The sequence below is a fragment of the Salvelinus fontinalis genome, chromosome 11 (assembly GCF_029448725.1).
Source record: "Salvelinus fontinalis isolate EN_2023a chromosome 11, ASM2944872v1, whole genome shotgun sequence".
Classification (NCBI taxonomy): Eukaryota; Metazoa; Chordata; class Actinopteri; order Salmoniformes; family Salmonidae; genus Salvelinus; species Salvelinus fontinalis.
This window is the reverse complement of record NC_074675.1, coordinates 39,773,618-39,793,309: the sequence shown is the minus strand read 5'-3', so window position 1 is coordinate 39,793,309 and position 19,692 is coordinate 39,773,618. Positions and strand designations below refer to the sequence as shown.

The 19,692-nt window shown below is 40.8% G+C and overlaps 1 protein-coding gene across 20 annotated transcripts in view; it reads left to right on the top strand.

The window, feature by feature from the left end:
* The window catches only part of LOC129865730 (adhesion G protein-coupled receptor L3-like), a 306,636-nt gene extending 290,004 nt beyond the window's left edge, over nucleotides 1–16,632 (top strand). For 6 of the 20 annotated variants that reach the window (XM_055938701.1, XM_055938699.1, XM_055938702.1 and 3 more), the window contains 4 exons: nucleotides 2,459–2,555; nucleotides 9,831–9,959; nucleotides 11,477–11,494; nucleotides 13,311–16,632. In XM_055938701.1, coding sequence (XP_055794676.1) covers nucleotides 2,459–2,555; nucleotides 9,831–9,959; nucleotides 11,477–11,494; nucleotides 13,311–14,308 — 1,242 coding nt within the window. In that variant the 3' untranslated portion in view covers nucleotides 14,309–16,632. Of the gene's footprint in view, nucleotides 1–2,458; nucleotides 2,556–9,830; nucleotides 9,960–11,476; nucleotides 11,529–13,310 lie in introns of all 20 variants that reach the window. The other 14 variants (XM_055938713.1, XM_055938710.1, XM_055938712.1 and 11 more) reach the window with 5 other exon arrangements.
* The last annotated feature ends 3,060 nt before the right edge of the window (nucleotides 16,633–19,692 follow it).

The following is a 19,692-nucleotide window of genomic DNA, read 5'->3' as shown; positions in this document are numbered from 1 at the left end:
AACACTGAACAACCCCACTCCCACACAGACCTGGGTTGAAATACACTGAACAAAATATAAACGCAACATGTAAAGTGTTGGTCCCGTGTTTCGTGAGCTGAATTTGTGGGGTGCACACATTTGTTTACTTCCCAGTTAGTCAGCATTTCTCCTTTGCCAAGATAATCCATCCACCTGACAAGTGTGGCATATCAAGAAGCTGATTAAACAGCATGATTATTCCACAGGTGCACCTTGTGCTGGGGGGCAATAAAAGGCCACTCTAAAATGTGCAATTTTGTCACACAACGCAATGCCACAGATGTCTCAAGTTTAGAGGTAGCGTGCAATTGGCATGCTGACTACGGAATGTCCGTCAGATCTGTTGCCAGGGAATTTAATGTTAATTTCTCTACCATAAGTCAACTTTGTTTTAGAGAATTTGACAGTATGTCCAACCGGCATCACAACCGCAGACCACGTGTATTGGGTCGTGTGGGCGAGCTGTTTGCTGATGTCAACGTTGTGAACAGAGTGCCCAATGGTGGCAGTGGGGTTATGTTATGGGCAGGCATAAGCTACGGACAACGAACACAATTGCATTTTATCGATTGCAATTTGAATGCACAGAGATACCGTGACGAGATCCTGAGGCCCACTGTCGTGCCATTCATCCGCCGCCATCACCTCATGTTTCAGCATGATAATGCATGGCCCCATGTCGCAAGGATGTCTACACAATTCCTGAACTTGGAAAATGTCCCAGTTTTTCCATGGCCTAAATACTCACCAGTCATGTCATCCATTGAGCATGTTTGGGATGTTCTGGATCGACGTGTACGACAACGTGTTCCAGTTCCCGCCAATATCCAGCAACTTTGCAGAGCCATTGAAGAGGAGTTGGACAACATTCCACAGACCACAGTCAACAGCCTGATCAGCTCTATGAAAATGAAACCTTTGCGCTGCATGAGATGGTGGTCACACCAGATGCTGGCGCCCTTTTTTTTTAAAAAGGTATCTGGTAACTGATGCATATCTCTATTCCCAGTAATGTGAAATGCATAGATTAGAGCCAAATTATAATTTTTTAATTGACTGATTTCCATATGAACTGTAACTCCGTAAAATCTTGGATGTTGCGTTTATATTTTGGTTCAGAATAGTTTTTTTTCTCTCAAAGACTTAAGCTGTGCTTGATTGAGCTTGTGTAGCGCAGTGGAACCAATGGAATAGTCCCAAAAGTGCAAACCCTGCCCATGCTGGTACTCCAGACAGGCCTGCTCCCACAAGCAATCACAGCCACGTACAGTTGAACATGTCCTTGACTCTTACAGTAGTGTAGAGCAACGGGTTAGCAACAACAGCAGCGAGAGGTAGCGATGCCAGTGGCAATGACTTTATTGTGAGGTGTGAGGTTTATTGTTGAAGTCAAACCTTTACAAAGACTTACAGAAAGACACCGTAACAAAGAATACAGGAATTGAACTGCAGGGAATTCTATGTGCATACAGTGCCTATAGAAAGTGTACACCTTGAACTTCTTTCACATTGTGTTGCGTTATAAAATTGAAATAGATATCGTTGTAGCTTTTCGTCATTGATCTACACAAAATACTCCATAATGTCAGTATTTTTTGTTGTTGTTGTACAAATTAATAATAATTGAATAACTACAATTTAGTTGTTGCGTAAGTATTCACGGCCTTGGTTTAGGCAAGCCCAAATTAGTTCAGAAGTAACATTTGGCTTAGCAAATCACATAATAAGTTACATGGACTCATACAACATACAACATCTGTAAGGTCCCTCGGTCAAGAATTGAATTTCAAGCACAGATTCAACTACAAAGACCAGGGAGCTTTTTGACAACCTCATAAAGAAGGGCAGTGATTGGTAAATGGGTAACAATAACACATCTGACATTGACTTTATCTTTAAGCATGGTCTAGTTAATAATTATGCTATGGATGAGGTATTAAACCACCCAGACACATCAAATATGGAGTCATCCTTCTGAACTGAGCTGCAGGAACAGGACGGAAACTGCTTAGTGATTTTACCATGAGACGATTGGGGATTTTAAAACGGCTATAGAGTTCAATGGCTGTGATGGGAGAACTGAGGATGGATCAACAACATTGTATTAACTCTACAATAATGACATAAATGACACATTGAAAAGAAGAATAAAAATGAATACCTATCTAATCAAGGTATATTAGTGTTTTATTTTTCATTCATCTTTTTTTTTTTAAAAGATCATTTTTCTTCCACTTTGACATTACTTTGAGTATGTTGTGTAGAACGTTGACAACAAATGACAATGAAATCAATTTTAACCCCGCTTTAACACAAAATGTGACTTTCTAAAGGCGCTGTACTTTCGAACTGGAGGCCATCTAGTCTTTGAGCGCTGATTTACATTACCGTTACAAAACCCCACTGACGTGTTAGTTGTGTTGTTCCCCCTCTGCAGAGCCGGATCCGTCGGATGTGGAACGACACAGTCAGGAAACAGTCGGAGTCATCTTTCATAACCGGCGACATCAACAGCTCAGCGTCGTTGAACCGAGGTAATAATAATTAGTCAGTTAACACCACAACATGCTTGAAGGCCCTGCAACCCACCAGCCTCACACTTAGGTTTTCAGGGTTGTGTGATGTCAAGGAAGAAGGGAGGAATTGCATATGGAGGCTTTTGTTCCGCCACAGCACAAAGACACCGTTTTCTTTTGTCTGGATTGACGAATAATGGTCTTATGTCTGGACCGTGATTGTTTGAATCAGGTGTGTTAGTGCTGGGACAAAATGCTCATCCATTGTCCTGACAGTGAAATATGCTATCCATCAAGTCAGCATAGTGTGGGTGGTTTTCACACTTGATCGTGGCATGGCTGCTTGACGAAAGGTGGTCCACTTTGTGTTTTGTGCACAGAACAAAAATATGTCTCCAACTCACCTTCTCATATTTATATATACCGTACCAGTCAAAAGTTGACACACCTACCCATTCCAGGGTTTTTCTTAATTTTGTCTATTTTCTACAATGTAAAATAATACTGAAGACATCAAAACTATGAAATAACACATGGAAGCATGTAGTAACCAAAAAAGTGTTAAACAAATCAATATATATTTTAGATTTTAGATTCTTCAAATAGCCACCCTTTGCCTTGATGACAGCTTTGTACACGCTTGGTGTTCTCTCAACCAGCTTTATGAGGTAGTCACCTGGATAGTCCCACTAAGCACAAACCAGTTGGTGTGTACAAACCTTTGACCTGTACTATATATATATAAGGGGTCCTGTTGTTTCTAAAATAATTCTGAATCCCTTTATTAAATTAGTAGCTGGGTCATTCCACCAATTAGGTGCCTTTTTGAATAGTGTAATTACACAAATTTTTTACATTATGTCATAGACATGTTCAACTTAATAAAATACACCATCTCAAGAAGTTAAATTAAAAAAAGACTATAGTAAGTGCCTTTTCAATTCCAAATAAAGTAACAGGATTGACGGTAACAGGATTAACGGTAACAGGATTGACGGTAACAGGATTGACGGTAACAGGATTGACGGTAACAGGATTGATGGTAACAGGACGTGTTGACGATTTCATTTTAAATCAGTCTTAAATCCACTTGTGGCAATGGACGCTGCTTGTGTGCAACAGGTAGGGACAATTGTATGCAAGCTTCACCCCCCAAAAAATATTTATTAAAACATTTCTAGCCTGTCTATCTATGGTTAACAGGGTTAACGTGTTATGCTCGACCCGCTCTGTTTTCGTCCACAAAACACCAGAAAATTTCAGAAAAGAGTCAAACCAACTCACCTGGTTTTAAACTGATTTGACGGTTTTTTTTGTGTTTTTTTAAGAGTAGTCTCACCATATTGAAATAAAATAAGTTCAGTTCACGTAACCTTCAAATGAGGGACAGGTTGTTGTTTTTTTACCTTAAAATGAATCAATAATAACATGTAATAAATAATACTCTTTAGAAATTACTTAACAATGATGGTGAAAACTTGGAGACATTTTGGGGTTAAGTGGGTTAAAATCTTTCTAGAAGTCATAGAGGATGCTGTATTTTGACTCTTTAGTATGTTTTCATTCATCAAAATGTTTTATTTATCGGATTTATAGAATAGTCCATGTGGTCTACAGTGCCTTGCAAAAGTCTTCACCCCTTTGGCGTTTTTCCTGTAATTTAAAATGATTTTTAGTTGGATTTCATGTTATGGACATACACAATTATGGACATACACAATTCCAAATTGCTGAAGTGAAATGGAATAAGATTTTAAAAAGTATAAAGAACTGAAAAGTGGTGTGTGCATATGTATTCACCCCCTTTGCTATGAAGCCCCTAAATAAAAGGGGCCACCAATTACCTTCAGAAGTCACATAATTAGTTAAATAAAGTCATCCTGTGTGCATTCTAAGTGTCACATGATCTCAGTATATATACACCTGTTCTGAAAGGCCCCAGAGTCTGCCACACCACTAAGCAAGGGGCACCACCAAGCAAGCGGCACAATGAAGACCAAGGAACTCTCCAAACAGGTCAGGGACAAAGTTTTGGAGAAGTACAGATCAGGTTTGGGTTATAAAACAATATCCAAAACTTTGAACATCCCACAGAGCACCATTAAATCCATTATTAAAACATTTTAAGAATATGGTACCACAACAAACCTGCCAAGAGAGGGCCGCCCACCAAAACTCACGGACCAGGTAAAGAGGGCATTAATCAGAAAGGCAACAAAGAGACCAAAGATAACCCTGAAGGAGCTGCAAATCTCCACAGCGGAGATTGGAGTATCTGCCCATAGGACCACTTTAAGCCGTACACTCCACAGAGCTGGGCTTTATGGAAGAGTGTCCAGAAAAAAGCCAGTGCTTAAAGAGGAAATAAGCAAACTCGTTTGGTGTTCGCCAAAAGGCATGTTGGAGTCTCCCCAAACATATGGAAGAAGGTACTTTGGTCAGACTAAAATTTAGCTTTTATACCATCAAGTAAAATGCTATGTCTGGCACAAACCCAACACCTCTCATCACCCCGAGAACCACTTCCCCACAGTGAAGCATGGTGGTGGCAGCATCATGCTGTGGGAATGATTTTCATCGGCAGGGACTGGGAAACTGGTTAGAATTGAAGGGATGCTAGATGGTGCTAAATACAGGGAAATTATTGAGGGGAAACCTGTTTGTCTTCCAGAGATTTGAGCCTGGGACGGAGGTTCACCTGTTTTTTTTTCTTATGTTTTATTGTGAAACAAACAAGATATTTTCCATCTACAAAGTGGTAGTCTTGTTGTTTAAATCAAAAGATACAAACCCCCCAAAAATCTATTTTAATTCCAGGTTGTAAGGCAACAGAATAGGAAAAATGCCAAGGGGGGTGAATACTTTCGCAAGCCACTGTATATTAAAGGACTTTTAAATCCAATATTTTTGCCCAATTTCTTAAAATATCAAAGGGACTCAAAAGACACTCAACACCTTCCTAAATTACCTTGACTTTTGTAAAATACCTAAGCTTTTAAATATGACAATGCAAGTCAAAGTTTTTGTTAATTTATTTAATTAAGACAACACTTTTAATTAATTTGAAAAGGGTTAATTTTGCACTGGATGGAACTAAGAACCAAAATAAATGTCAATATGAAATGCTTAAAGCATAATTTAATTTGCCTAACCAAACAAACAGTTAGACAAGAGCATGTTTGTTAATGTTCTACACATCTTGTCCAGCAGCATACCACCCTGCATACCACTACTGGCTTGCTTCTGAAGCTAAGCAGGGTTGGTCCTGGTCAGTCCCTGGATGGGAGACCAGATGCTGCTGGAAGTGGTGTTGGAGGGCCAGTAGGAGGCACTCTTTCCTCTGGTCTAAAAAAAAATATCCCAATGCCCCAGGACACTGCCCTGTGTAGGGTGCCGTCTTTCGGATGGGACGTTAAACGGGTGTCCTGACACTCTGAGGTCATTAAAGATCCCATGGCACTTATTGTAAGAGTAGGGGTGTTAACCCTGGTGTCCTGGCTAAATTCCCAATCTGGCCCTCAAACCATCATGGTCACCTAATAATCCCCAGTTTACAATTGGCTCATTCATCCCCCTCCTCTCCCCTGTAACTATTCCCCAGGTCGTTGCTGCAAATGAGAACGTGTTCTCAGTCAACTTACCTGGTAAAATAACGGTAAAATAAAATAAAAATAAAAATCTTCATGAGAACTGTCAACCAAACTAGTTTGAAACCAGGAAAGTAATAGTAATTGCTTTATTTTACATAATTGTCACCTAAAAATATGTATAACTATCAACAAAGGCTTATCTCCCAATTTCATTATTGTGAAAATGATCTCCTTTAATGATTAAAGAAATACATCATAGCGTATTGGATGGCGGTCCAAATGAATAACATGTGTCAAGTGCTCTGTCTCTGAGGTCTCAGTGTGAGAAGCATCTATCATAGGTTCCTAGATCCTATCTGCACTAGATGATGATGCCACCACCCTGACATTTCTCAGGGATGACTCCTCTCCAGTCATGGGGTCCCTTGATGGAGGCGTTGAGCCCATGTCGCTACCTCACTCTCTAAATCTGCTCGTCGCTCCCTTGCCCTCAGACACTAATGCCCAGTTATGATGACGGATTGATGTTAGACGGCGAAAGGAAGTGTGGCCATCTCAATAATTAGGCACTCCGCAACGAGCGCCATCCCAAGACGTTCGCTTTTAGCAGAGGGAGGGAGGGGTAGAGAGCGAGAGAGAGAAAGAAAGGGGTGGGGCGCGGTGGGGTGGACAGGCCCAGAAGACACTGCCATAGATCTATCATGAAGACCAGGAAGAGAGGAGTAAATTAATTAACACGTTTTCGCTCGAGGCGTTGAAACGCATCGGGTCTGATGTATGAAGTGTTCGAATAAACACGAAGTCTGCCCAGATGCATTTTCCGTCTGGCGCAGGATAACGCATCATGTTCTGAAGCGTCAAAAGCATCACAAACAGATGGGAATAGAATCCCACCTCCCCCTTGCTCTTCTCAGCAATGTTATTATGGAATTATGTGTATGAGCATGCATCTCTCCCTGCTAGTCCTTTTTGAATCGGTATTCAGTACCCCGCCTCATAGTCTCTACATAACTGCAGCTGACTCCATACTTCTCTCCTCTCGAGTAGGAAGCATGCAATCATCTTGATAGCCTCACATGTTTAATTTATCCCCACATTCACGATTATTGCTACACAATCGGTACGGTTTGGAAATGGTCCAATTTATCAAACACAGACACAAGTGGGCGAGCAGCCGGGGGTGGGGAGGAGCTGTTTATCATATCAAAAGAGGCTGGTATTTTTGGAAGGCTTCGTAATTAGAGAACCAACAGCAACAAGAAAGGAGCACGTAGTCATTATATCAAACAGAAGCAATAACCTAATGGATACATCCATGTTAATTGACACATCAAACAACGTATGTAAATTATGTCTAAAAAAGGAATTTGCTTGAGTAAATCATGATTTTGCTTCGATGCATCAACATGGTCACCAACCTTTTCTCTGCCGAGACCACTTTCTGAGTCAAAATGCAGGCCAAGCTCTACCGCTCAGAATAAAAAGAAAATTGTGAAATTGTGAAAATGATTATCATGCCCTTTTGGTGTAAGACCGTCTGAAATTTCAGCCTGATTTGGTGGGATGCACCAGGCGGTAAATTAGTTAAAGATCAACAAGAATGACAGTTCCAAACCTCTCTGCCAATAACAGCTAGTTTCTAGTGTTCCCCTCCCTACTCAGACCACTCCCAGACAGGCCAGGAAAAATTCTTGCTTGAGAAATTGCTCTTTGCTAAGAAGTTTTTTGTTTGTTTCATTTTTCCCATTTTAATTGAAATGACCACTGTGATAGATAGTGTTGGAGTTGAAGATACTCCGGCAATGATGCATTCATAGAAAGATTGCCTGTTGAAACTATCTTTGTGAAGTAATTCAACTGGATAACTGATATTCAACTGGACTTAAAGATGTGTTTTAAGCTTAAGGTTGTCTTTCACGCAATTATGATGTTGGCCCTTTTGTTCCCTGTACGCTCAGAGGAGTAGAAAACCCAGCAGGAACCTGATGTAGATTATAGTTCTAGTCATTAATAAACGTGGTAAGACAATAGCACCGATATATCGCCTCCGTATCATTCCCATCATGCCCTTGCTGGCCAATTAGCATACAACACATAACACATACTGTAAGTGTTAGCCCATTCCCAACATGTCATCATTAGCGCAGTGCGTGATGCACTTAGTACAGGATGCGTAACAGAGCTGTGCTCAATCCTCAACGTTAGCTATCATAATTAGTCATACATCATCCAACTCCTGCCATTTCCTTAAGTCTTACGTATACCTCTCCATTCAGAGTTGGTTGCGGTTCGTTTTCAGATGTGTAATTGAGACAGTCATTCCTCGAAACTGTTTGTCAAAGACGAGAGTCATATGTCGTTAGAGAAGGGGTTTATCTCCCTTGCTTTATTTCTTTCCCTCTCTCTCTCTCTTCCTCACTCTGACAGATTCAGAGCACTGCAAGAGAACAGTGTAGGATACTGCGTCGGCAGAACTAATTGGCGTGCATTTCCACCTCAGATGAAAGATGTTTTCCGAAGATATTTACGCACTCTGGTATTGGTACACTGCACAGTTGAATCGGGCATATCACAGAGCACATGTTAGGATCCTGATATGTGCTCTGAATCTGAAGAGAGAAAACTCTTAGGCGTTTGCGAACATAACATATAAACAGTAGCTTATTGCAGATATGTTCGCAACTGGATACCCTAACTCTTACTATTGCCCCCCAAAAAGTCAGTCAGTTATTCCTCATTAACGGCTGCGCAGAATCAAACCCACATCCAAACTACAGTACTTCCTGCTCCTTCATATAAATATTCTTATTGTCTAGCTACAGTTAGTCACATTGCTCAAAGTCAAAAAGATTATTTAGAACTGATCTGGGAGCAGATTAGTCACACAGACCAAGACATCAGTCACAGCCACATAGTCCAGGGGTGACATTTGGACAAATAGAATCAGAAACCTCTGCTTATGTTCAAAAGCAGTCGAGCATAAAGAGCCGGTATTGTGCGAAGGGACCACAATGAGCGCTGTGACTGGGCCTACCATCCATGAGGATGTTTCATTTAAGGGTGTTCCTTTGCGGGAAAGTTGAATGCAAAGAATTTCACTGGACAAAATGCATGGGAGATCTAGAACATTTACACAACGTAATACAGTAACCTTGAAATGGTACCTGCCAAAAGCTTTCATAGCGTATTCAAATCAGATTTGAGTAAAGCACAAAAACCTGGTATACTTTGGTATTAACATGTCTTAATCTGTCAACAGTGGTGATTTGATCATGTTGTGTTCAGGTCCGTTACTGAAGTGTTATGTCTTTGCTTTGAATGTGTCTATGCTTAAACGTACTGTACTGTTGCACACGCAGCTGATCCTGTCTTGAATGTGAGCACACCAAAGCTAGCAATGCTAAATGTCCATTTATCCCATTAAGAAAAAACCCAAACATTATTGACCTACCTCACTGCTGCCGTCTTGATAAACCATGGTCATGTCAGTCTGTTTCAAGCTTTGCTACGTCTGTAGCTCAACTGTTTAACAACTCGCCCTAATGATCGTGTGAATGTTTATTGCTGCCATTGCCTCGGCTGCATCTGCCTGACTGACATGTCTCTCTCTCTCTTTTTCTTTCTCCCTCTGTCTTATCTCTCTCTCCCTCCCTCTATGTCTTATCTCTCTCTCCCTCCCTCTGTCTCTATCTGGCTGCTCCAGGGGCTATGGCTAACCATCTTATAACTAACGCTCTCCTCCGTCCCCATGGCACTAACAATCCCTATAACACATTGCTCGGGGATTCGGCCGTCTATAACAACCCGTCAGTGGGCATGTACAACACGCAAGGTGTGCTAGCCTTCTTTTCATTCCTTCAAAAATGTCGCTAGAATGTCGCTAGAGTTTACTTGTTTGCTACAAAAAAAAATTGCTTTATCACCTTTTCTTTTTTTTCGCTGGATGCTTTTGGTGGGAGGGGGTGTATGGTGGCTTCCCATTGGGAATCATTTTGTCACACTCCAAACTTATTCATGTGCCTGCATGCATAATTCAGTGTGGGGAAATGGTGCGACAAACACAAAACAATTGGGAAGGGACGTTGGTGCGCCTATTGGGAGCCGAACACACCACCGGTCACTTGTTAAGGTTTTGCTGCACTGTTGTCCTGTGCGTCTACATTCTTATGTCTGTTATCTTCTAAGTGTTGCTGGTAGTTGGTTAAATGAACATCTTTGTTCTGTTAGTCCTCCCAATCTATGATCCTAATATGAAAAATACAAAGTTGTGCAACTGATGAACTAGTATAAACAACATAACTGTTCTGCCTCTGGGCCCCTTTCCAATAAGACAACATGATGTTATAATGTTGGAATGTTTACGACTCTATATATAATCCGACTGAACATTCCCAATGATGTAAATGGCCAGTATTGCATTGGTACTTAGGTGCCTCAAACCCTGTGAAGAAGTCTGTTTGTACAACCAACAAAAAACAACATCAAGGCGCTACGACAAAATAATACATTCTTCTACCAAAGCTGCCCATTTATATTAAAAGTACTTGTGTCAGGCAAAATGTGTCACATCTGAAAATGGGACTCAATTGTATTTAATCAGGTCAGTAACTCCAGCAGAGACTATACTGTATGGATGAGTTTAACCAATCCAAAATAGTACTCAATAGTGCTACATACAGTAGTACTCAATAGTACCACATACAGTAGTACTCACATAGTACTCACTGGATCATTATGACAATATCAATAAAGTGATGCATGTGAACTAATCCATAAAAAAAAATCTTGCTCATATCTTACACATTCTACAAGTCTGTCATGACTTGGTGCATGTCAGTTGAATATAACGGTTTTGCCCAAATGTTACCACAGGAAATACATGTAGGTTGCTGCAGGTGTGATTTTTAACACCTGAGCTGTAAAGTTAAAGGGGACGTTTAGGATTTTTCAACTTGTTGTCAGGTGGTTGCTCACTTGGGAAGTATTCTATGGGCCACGAGAACAGAAACTGTAATCCATGGTTTGGTTTGATCTTAACAGCCACTACAAACCTCAGCAAACGTCTATGCAAAACACATCTAATAGTGATAGGGGAATGTGCTCAAGTGTTTGTTGGCAATGGAGATCACTAACATGTTATAGCAAGATTAATACATCATATATGTAAACTCATTCCCCCCCCCTTTGAATATACTGTGATCATAGTTTCTTAGAAAGGTTTACATGACGCACGGGAGGTCATTTCTGGAAGCATCATCAACCCTGTGTGCACGTCTCTTCTACCTGTCACTGTTATGCTTACTTGTGTTTTTTCTTTGTCTTTCCTTTTCCTCATGCTGTCCCTAAAAGTGCCCTACAGAGAGACAAGTATGGGAGTCAAACTAAACATTGCTTACCAAATGTAATTGCCCTTAGATTTACTTTCTTTTCACTCTATGCTGACGAAGGGGAATGAGAATACAGTCATCTTATTTGGAAGTAGAAATCCAATTTCAAAAACACAGGTCTTCCTCTGACAAATAGACATGTGAGAGCCAATCTAAATTCATGTGTGCATACTATTGTTCATTGAACAATGTTCAATGAGCTGTTCAAAATGTCAGACGTTCCTCCGAAATGATTAACCTCTTCTGGAGAATATCCGTCAACTATATTCACACAAAGGAGATGCTTTGAAAGATCTTAATATGTTCTTCAAAATGACCAGCCCAAGGTGGATCCATTTGATATCATAAGATGTCATTGTCACTTATAGTTGACATAATTGTAATCCATCATTTAAGATTACATTGGCCAAAGTAGCCGACATGCTCATGGTCCTCAGATATCGGATTCATCTCAGATGTCGGCCAATCTTGGAACTCGGTCATCACCAGCATAGTTTTACGTTGTACATTAATATTTTAACTGCACAAAAAAGGTAGGGGAAAGAGGCTTAACTTTAGAGACATTTGAAATAGCCTGATGACCTTGTGTGAGGCTGCATGTTGACATCTCCGTGAACATTTTACAATTGGGAATCCATACTTTCTCTGCATGAGAGAACAGAAAGTCCTTTCCTAACGTATAATTGTCAAGTTTACCCTCATCGCCGAACCCTCTATGGCAGCGTTTCCCAAACTCTGTCCTGGGGACCCCGAGGGGAGCACGTTTAGTTTTTTCCCCTAGCACCTCACAGCTGATTCAAATCATTAAAGCTTGGTGATGAGTTATTATTTGCTGTGAAGTGCTACGGCAAAAAGCTCAAATGTGCACCCATTTGGGTCCCCAGGACCGCGTTTGAGAAACCCTGCTCTATGGTCTACAGTATATTTATCATTACAAAGTTAGTAAGTTTACCATGAACTTTCTTTCTATGTTATTCCATAGTCAACACAATTTAAGATGAAGCTTTCCGAAAGGTAGACTCAGCAGTATGACATGATGCTTACAGATATCAACAACAACATTCAAATCTATCGAGACTGCTACTATTGCCTCTTCCCAATTTGCACCATCTCCATTGCCCACATTGCGGCAGATTTTAAATGCTGTTTTTGTTGATTTGCTGTAGGCAGGAAGTTGCCCCGCACTAGATGATTATTGCATATTGCTGAGTGAACCTTTAAATCGGGGGCCTATATGACTGGGGTCCAGAAGATGTATGTTGTGTATCTCGCTCTTAAAATGAAATGCATGGCTGTGGTTTGTTGTCGTTGAGTGTATGTGCATAAAGCTTTACATGTTGTCGATTGTCACACATGTATAAGTGTTCTCATCTTTGGACAACGTTATTCCCAACTACAACACAAGCCAAACATATAGAATTATGACAGAAATGTAATTGCATTACAAGTACGATTTGAATGTATTATATTACTCTGCATTTGTGTTTTGTGTGTGTGTAAAAAGGTAAGTATATCTAGAATCGACTGACTATGTTAAATCATTTAGAGAATCCTGCCATTTGTAGACATACCATATATACCCAACACAAAATTTTAGTGAAAAGGTTCAACTAAATAGCACAATCTGTGTGCCACCCTGAAGGTTGCACCTCACATTAAAAGAAAGCCGAGTTTTGCCGGGCTTAATGTGTGCGTGAACACGTCCAAGCAGATGACATTTAGCCATTCTAATGAGCGACCGCTATTTCCATCCCTCTCATATGAGCTTCTCTCCTGTATCCCTCTCTTCTCTCCAGAGGGAATCCTGAACAATGCCCGGGATACAAGTGTCATGGATACTCTACCACTGAATGGTAACCACGGCTACAGCATCGCCAGCGCCGACTACATGAGCGACTGCGTCCAGATCATCGACAGGGGCTACAACCACAAGGAGACTACGCTGGAGAAGAAGATCCTGAAAGAGCTGACGTCTAACTACATCCCCTCCTACCTGAACAACCACGACCGCTCTGCCGAGCAAAACCGCAACCTCATGAACAAGCTGGTGAACAACATGAGCAATGGAGGCAAGGATGTTGGCCTGGGGGGGATGGGGATGGGGGGGATGAACGTGGCGTTGGACTTGGATGAGCATTCTTCCTTCCCTCCGCACCTCCATGATGAAGGTCTGGGCCTGGAGTTGATTAGGGAAGAGTCCAACGCCCCCCTTCTGCCCCAGAGACCCCCTTTGCTGCCACCCGTTGACAACCTCCACCACAACCACCTCCACAACCAGGGCCCGCCGCATCAGCCTCCGCTCCCCCACCACCACCACCCAGCCTTCTCCTCGGCCACCACCACCTCGTCCTCGTCCCGCCGGCGGATCCCGCAGGAGAACAGCGAGAGTTTCTTCCCCCTGCTCACCAACGAGCATACCCTGGATGTGGAGCCCACTTCCCCCAGCCGCCACCCCCACCACCTGCACCATCCCAGGGACTCCCTCTACACCAGCATGCCCGTGCTGGCAGGCCTACCGGATACCACAGACTCCGGCACCACCACCACCACTACCGCCATCCTCGCCGATAAAGATGCCGGAGAGGGCCACCCGGCAGGGGGCAAGAGCCCCGAGGCCAGCCAGGACGATGTCTACTACAAGAGCATGCCTAACCTGGGCTCACGTAACCAGCTGCACTCCTACTACCAACTAGGGAGGGGCAGCAGTGATGGGTTCATCGTGCCCCCCAATAAGGAGGATCTGTCCCCTGAAGAGTCCCCCCAGGAGCCCTCGCACCTGGTCACCAGCCTATAGGCCTACAAAACCAACTCCCCTGACCCATCCGCCCCAATCCCTTCTCTCGCCGTGGTTCCCCCCCCCCCCCCCCCCTCCCCCCACTTCGTCCTACGCGTTCCCTTTGTGCTGATCAATCAGCGGCAGTGGTAGCCTTTTTTTTTTACTCTTTGTCCCGAAGACTAAAATCGAAACTGATGCCAGTCCCAGTACTGACCGCAGACAGAATATTGAAACTGTTATGTTTTGTGGATAATACATCTAGTCTGGGTTGGATGTTGGAGAAGTCTATTGATGTGCATTTCACTTCTTTCTTTTTTTTTGGTTGAGATGCCCGAACCCTGTGTGGATTGATGTTTTCCCCTTAGTGTGAGGGGAGATGAGCACTCGGGACGGTGGGATCTCGTGCTCTGAAATGCGATTTGACAGTCCAAAGGAACTACAAACAGCCACAAAAAAACATTCTGCTACTAGTAGATGTGTAGAGTTCAAATCAGAACAAATCAAGAAAGACTATTTTATTATACTTCTGTATCCATAATGGCTTTTTAAGAGGTTTTCTTCCTCTCTAGTGATATTGCAGCACATTTTTTTTCTGAAGTGTTCCTGCAAGTTCGACTAAACTGATTTTGAACAATATCATGAAGGACTTCTTTAAATCCCATGTGCTTTACAGCATATTTTTTGTTTTGTTGTTTTATTTTTATTTTGCTGTAACAATAACAGTTGTCGAAAAAGAGGGAGAGAAAAAAACAAATAACAGAATTATGAGATATTTCTATGTAAATGTACAGATACTAGCGTTGCACATATTAGTATAATTTTTGTTCCACCCAAACCTTTGTCTCTGTAAATGTAGTTGGTTAGGAGCATTTCCTTTCTGTTGTGCTGGTCTTGACACCAGTATGAGCATTTTTTTCAAGAAACGACAAACAAAGCAACAAAACGAAATAACACCCCAAAAAAATCACAAAACAAAACACTTACCGTACATGATTTTTCTCTCTTTAGCAATGTAACCACCAATGTTTTCCAAGCCATTTTTATTTCACAGTTTGATTATTTCTTCACTGTGTAGATAGAAAGAGAATGATGGTTCACACACCATAGAAGGAACACATCACAAGTGTCTGAAAAGTTAGCCAAGTGTTGGCCTGCATCAGTTATAAGAGACCGGTGCATTCTTAGAGAGACAGAACACGTCGAATATCAATAAGCACTAGGCAAACCGAAAAAGAGGCCGTATTTTACTTTTTGAAGAGTGAACGTTTCTAGTGAGAAAAACAACGGGAAATGTATTTTCTTTTCTTCCTCAAGGGTAAAGCTTATTTATTTATTAGTTCAAACTACAAAATAGAGTGAAAAATTGAGGTAAAGAATTCCGCAGCACAGATTCATTTTTATTGTGAGTGGTTATGGCTTTTTTTATTTATTCATTTTTGTATTGGTTTCCAAGTTGAATGACCTCATAACTAATATTTGTTGTAACAGTGAAACTTGTTTGCCAACAAATAAATGACTGATTAAGATTTACCACATAGTTATCACAAAGGTTGTGTTTTTCTGTGGGTTTTACATTGCTATTACTCCACAAGGCAACGCAAGGCCTTGCATATAAAGGTGTTGTACGAGCTCTGTTTACATAGCTATTTCATGAACACAATACATGGAAATGTGTCACTGCTGGTATAATATTTACTCTGAACATGGAGGATAACATGTGGGCGAACAAGAGAGTGAACATCCATCAGTTTACCCTGACATGAGCTATGAAGAAAGGTGGGTAAGCAATCATTCATTTTTTTTGTATTAATATTTGCCTTGATTATTACTTGAATATCTGTCATGACCATGTTTTTTTTTGTTCAAATGATTGACTTTCTCAACTGAGTGGGTATGGAGACTGCTGCAGTTATAGTGGCCATGTAAAAAAAAAAACGAAACAAAATTACACCACAGCATAGATGTCTTATCTTGTCCATAGACTTCTTATAGACTAAGGAAACCAATGTCATTTTGAAATTTGGGTGAACTGTCCCTTGAACATTTTGCCCTTTCCAGATGTTTTAACTTTTCCAATGCTTGATGACAGGACCGTGGTCAGCTATGTGATGGTAATGACCCAATATGACATGACATGCGTCATATAATGTTGTGCAAGCTGTAGCTACATGTACTGTATGTCAAGATGCTTATAGTGAAGAGCCATTGGATCGGACAATGAATGTCATGCCAGTGTTGTACTGTACATAAAATATGGTCCATGCTGTGTAGACTGTTGCATTTGACAATTCATATGAAGCAGTAACATTTCACCCAATCAAATATATTGTTTCTGAAACTCGGCACTTCTCTCCTTATTACTTTGCTTTATTGGTTTTTGCATGTTATGCATTCAAAGCAGTAGGACAAAAAAGAAAATGTCCGCCTCCAATCCTGTATTCATGGAGTCGCAGATGTGATTGATGGCCGAGTCCTAGTGAAAAATTACAAGGGGATGTGAGGCTCGTCTCATAACTGCTCGCGGCCCGCCGCCACTAAAGGGACACTTCCTTCCTCCCCATGGATATGCATGAGGCTGGATCCCCTCTTAGATCTCTCTCGGGTAGCAGTGAAGAGCTATGGCCCTCGCCGCGTGTCAGTTTGACTGGCGTTTACAAAGTGGGTGAGTTAATGAAACGTGCTGAAAAGGGGACTCTGGCCTCCATTCACTTTATTAATGAGTCATTACACTGGATCATAAGTGGGCCCCGGGCCCTCACCGCCTCTGCCATGCTGCACAAAACGACCCCGTCATGAGTAAACAGGTCTGGAATCGACACAACTACTCAACCGCTGAGCCTTGTGTGTGTGTGTGCGTGCGCTTGTGTGTTGATGGCTATGATCTAATGCTGATGCATGTTAGCGCGTGTGGAGGATGCTTTAATTAACTTTTTTGGGTCGGCAGATCAATCACATTCACTGGAAATGTGAGAAAATGTCAAATTAGTCTTCATCTGTAGATAAGCGTTAGTTCTGTGAGGGGGAGGGCTCTAAGTATTTTGAGACTGCAGTGTGTGGCATCTCACTAAGGGCCTTAAATAATTGAATCAGTTATTATACTGTATGTCCCAGGGGAAAAGACAAAATAACTTTCCTTTTATCCATTTCAAGAAAGAGCATTCGAATGATTAGTCCCTTTTAGGTAGTGTAACTTGGTGGGGGGAAAAAAACGTTTTATTTCACAATTTTTACATTCTGTCAGGAAGAGCACGTTCAACATAACAAAATACATGTTTTCCCATGTCAAGAGTTTAAATAAAATGACTAGAGTAATGCTATTAACCCATTTAATCACAAATTTTTCCCAGACATGAAAATATCCAAATCAAGTGCCATTAGTAACCCTTCGAAGTAATCAATCATTATTTTTTGAAATTTTAATGGAAAAGTAGGTGAAAAAGTGTGTTTTATGGTCGGTCACAATTGTGACCGGTGGGATAATGTTACGTATACTGAATGAACATATTTCTCCTATGCAGTTATCAAAGTTCTTATATATCCCAACCCAGTTATTAACACATTTAAAACTCTGTCACTAGCAGTCCCCAGCATTGCCACTAGAATGCCCCGTCACATTCTAGTGTGATTATTTTATACATCAAAAACCATTACACTACATCGATATGAATACTGAGAGCAAAGACAAAAAAACAACCATCAATGTATTTCAACATTGTTACTTTATTGTAACATTGTTACTTTAGTGCAACATGTATTGAAACATTAAGTGCCAAATAAAGTAACAGGGTTGACAATTACATCTTAAATCAGCCATAAATCCCTTTGTGACGGGGAATGGAAGCAAGTGTGCGACGGGGGCAATTGAATGCAAGTTTCACAAAACATTTATATTGTTAAAACATTTATAGCCTCCTTATCTATGGGTAACAGGGTTGAAGTGTTACGCTCGAGCCACTCGGTTTTCCACCTCAAAACATCAGAAAATGGCGCAGAAGTATAGAACCTGCTTTCACACTATGATCTGATTATTAGATGTTCAGTTTCTTTCTTTTAAACAACTTAAAATGGAGTAGTCTCACCATATTAAAACGAGAGTTCAGTTCACGTAACAGGGTGGACCTTAATTCTTATTTTTTTAATATATATAATTCTCCCTAAAATGAATCACTAATCACATGAAATAAATAATCATCTTCAGAAATGACTTTGTCAAAGCAACAGAATAACTAGGGCTTTACAATGGTGTTGAAACTTGAGGTTAAGTGGGTTAAATCTTCCTGGAATTTAGAGTGTGCACAGAGAGATGTGTCACAATACAGAATTTTGGCACTTTAGTAGTGAGTCTTTATTCATATTAAACGTCATATGTATTGAATGTTCCATGTGGTCTAAATTAAAGGGCACTTCATTTAATATAACAGGATTTTAAAATTCAATATTGATGCACAATTTCAAATTAAAATATTAAAGAAACGCAAAGGGACTCATTTCGTGGAACTGCTTCACTTATTATGCAATCAATAAATCATACATTCAACTTGTTGTTTTAAATGGTTTCCTAGTCTAAAAACAACTTCATACAGGCAACACAACTCTCCTTATGTAGTAAATGAAACTTTTTTTGTCCCCCACTGGTAGAGGGCATAAATACACAATTATTCATTTCAAACTTGAAAATCCCCCTTGACTCCATTCAGACAACACATCCCCCAGACAGTCCATGTAACCGTAGATATCCTTGGTCCTGACAATGAAGGACATTGTCTATCCCCTCATCTCTCCTTCCTCTCCATCGCCCGTCCATGCCACCCATCCTGTCGGCCGTTAGAACAAATAACCTCGCTCTCCTTTAGAAATGAACAACAAGAACTTCAAATCCTTCCGTATCGAAAACAACAATGGAAACTTTCTAATTTTGTAATGTCATATTGCATGTTTGGTTGTTAATGTTCACAAAGCATTCCGTGACAAAATGAACAACAAGGTTGTCTGTAGAAAAATAAGAAAAGAAAGTTATCAACGCTTGGTCTGACAGCTAAATTACATATCTGTCAGTAATTGACACATTCTATAGGGAGTGGGACCACTCTTTGTTATTGTGCATGTTATTGCAATTTGCAGCTTGAAAGGATGCCCGCTGTCCTTTGTTGGTTTGAGGGAACATGTACAGCAAATCAAGAAAAAGGGCACTTAAGAGTATCACTGTTTGGAATCTAAATTTATTAGCATTATCTTCTAAGTACAGTAAGACATTGGTGATGTTATGATGGTCACATAAGTATGTTTTGCAAAACACCATTTGAACTTTGTGGTTGTTCTTGTCGTTAATATATGGCTGATATTATATAAAGTTATTTATAGTGAATAGTGAGGAACCGATATGAAGACATTGGTTAAGTACT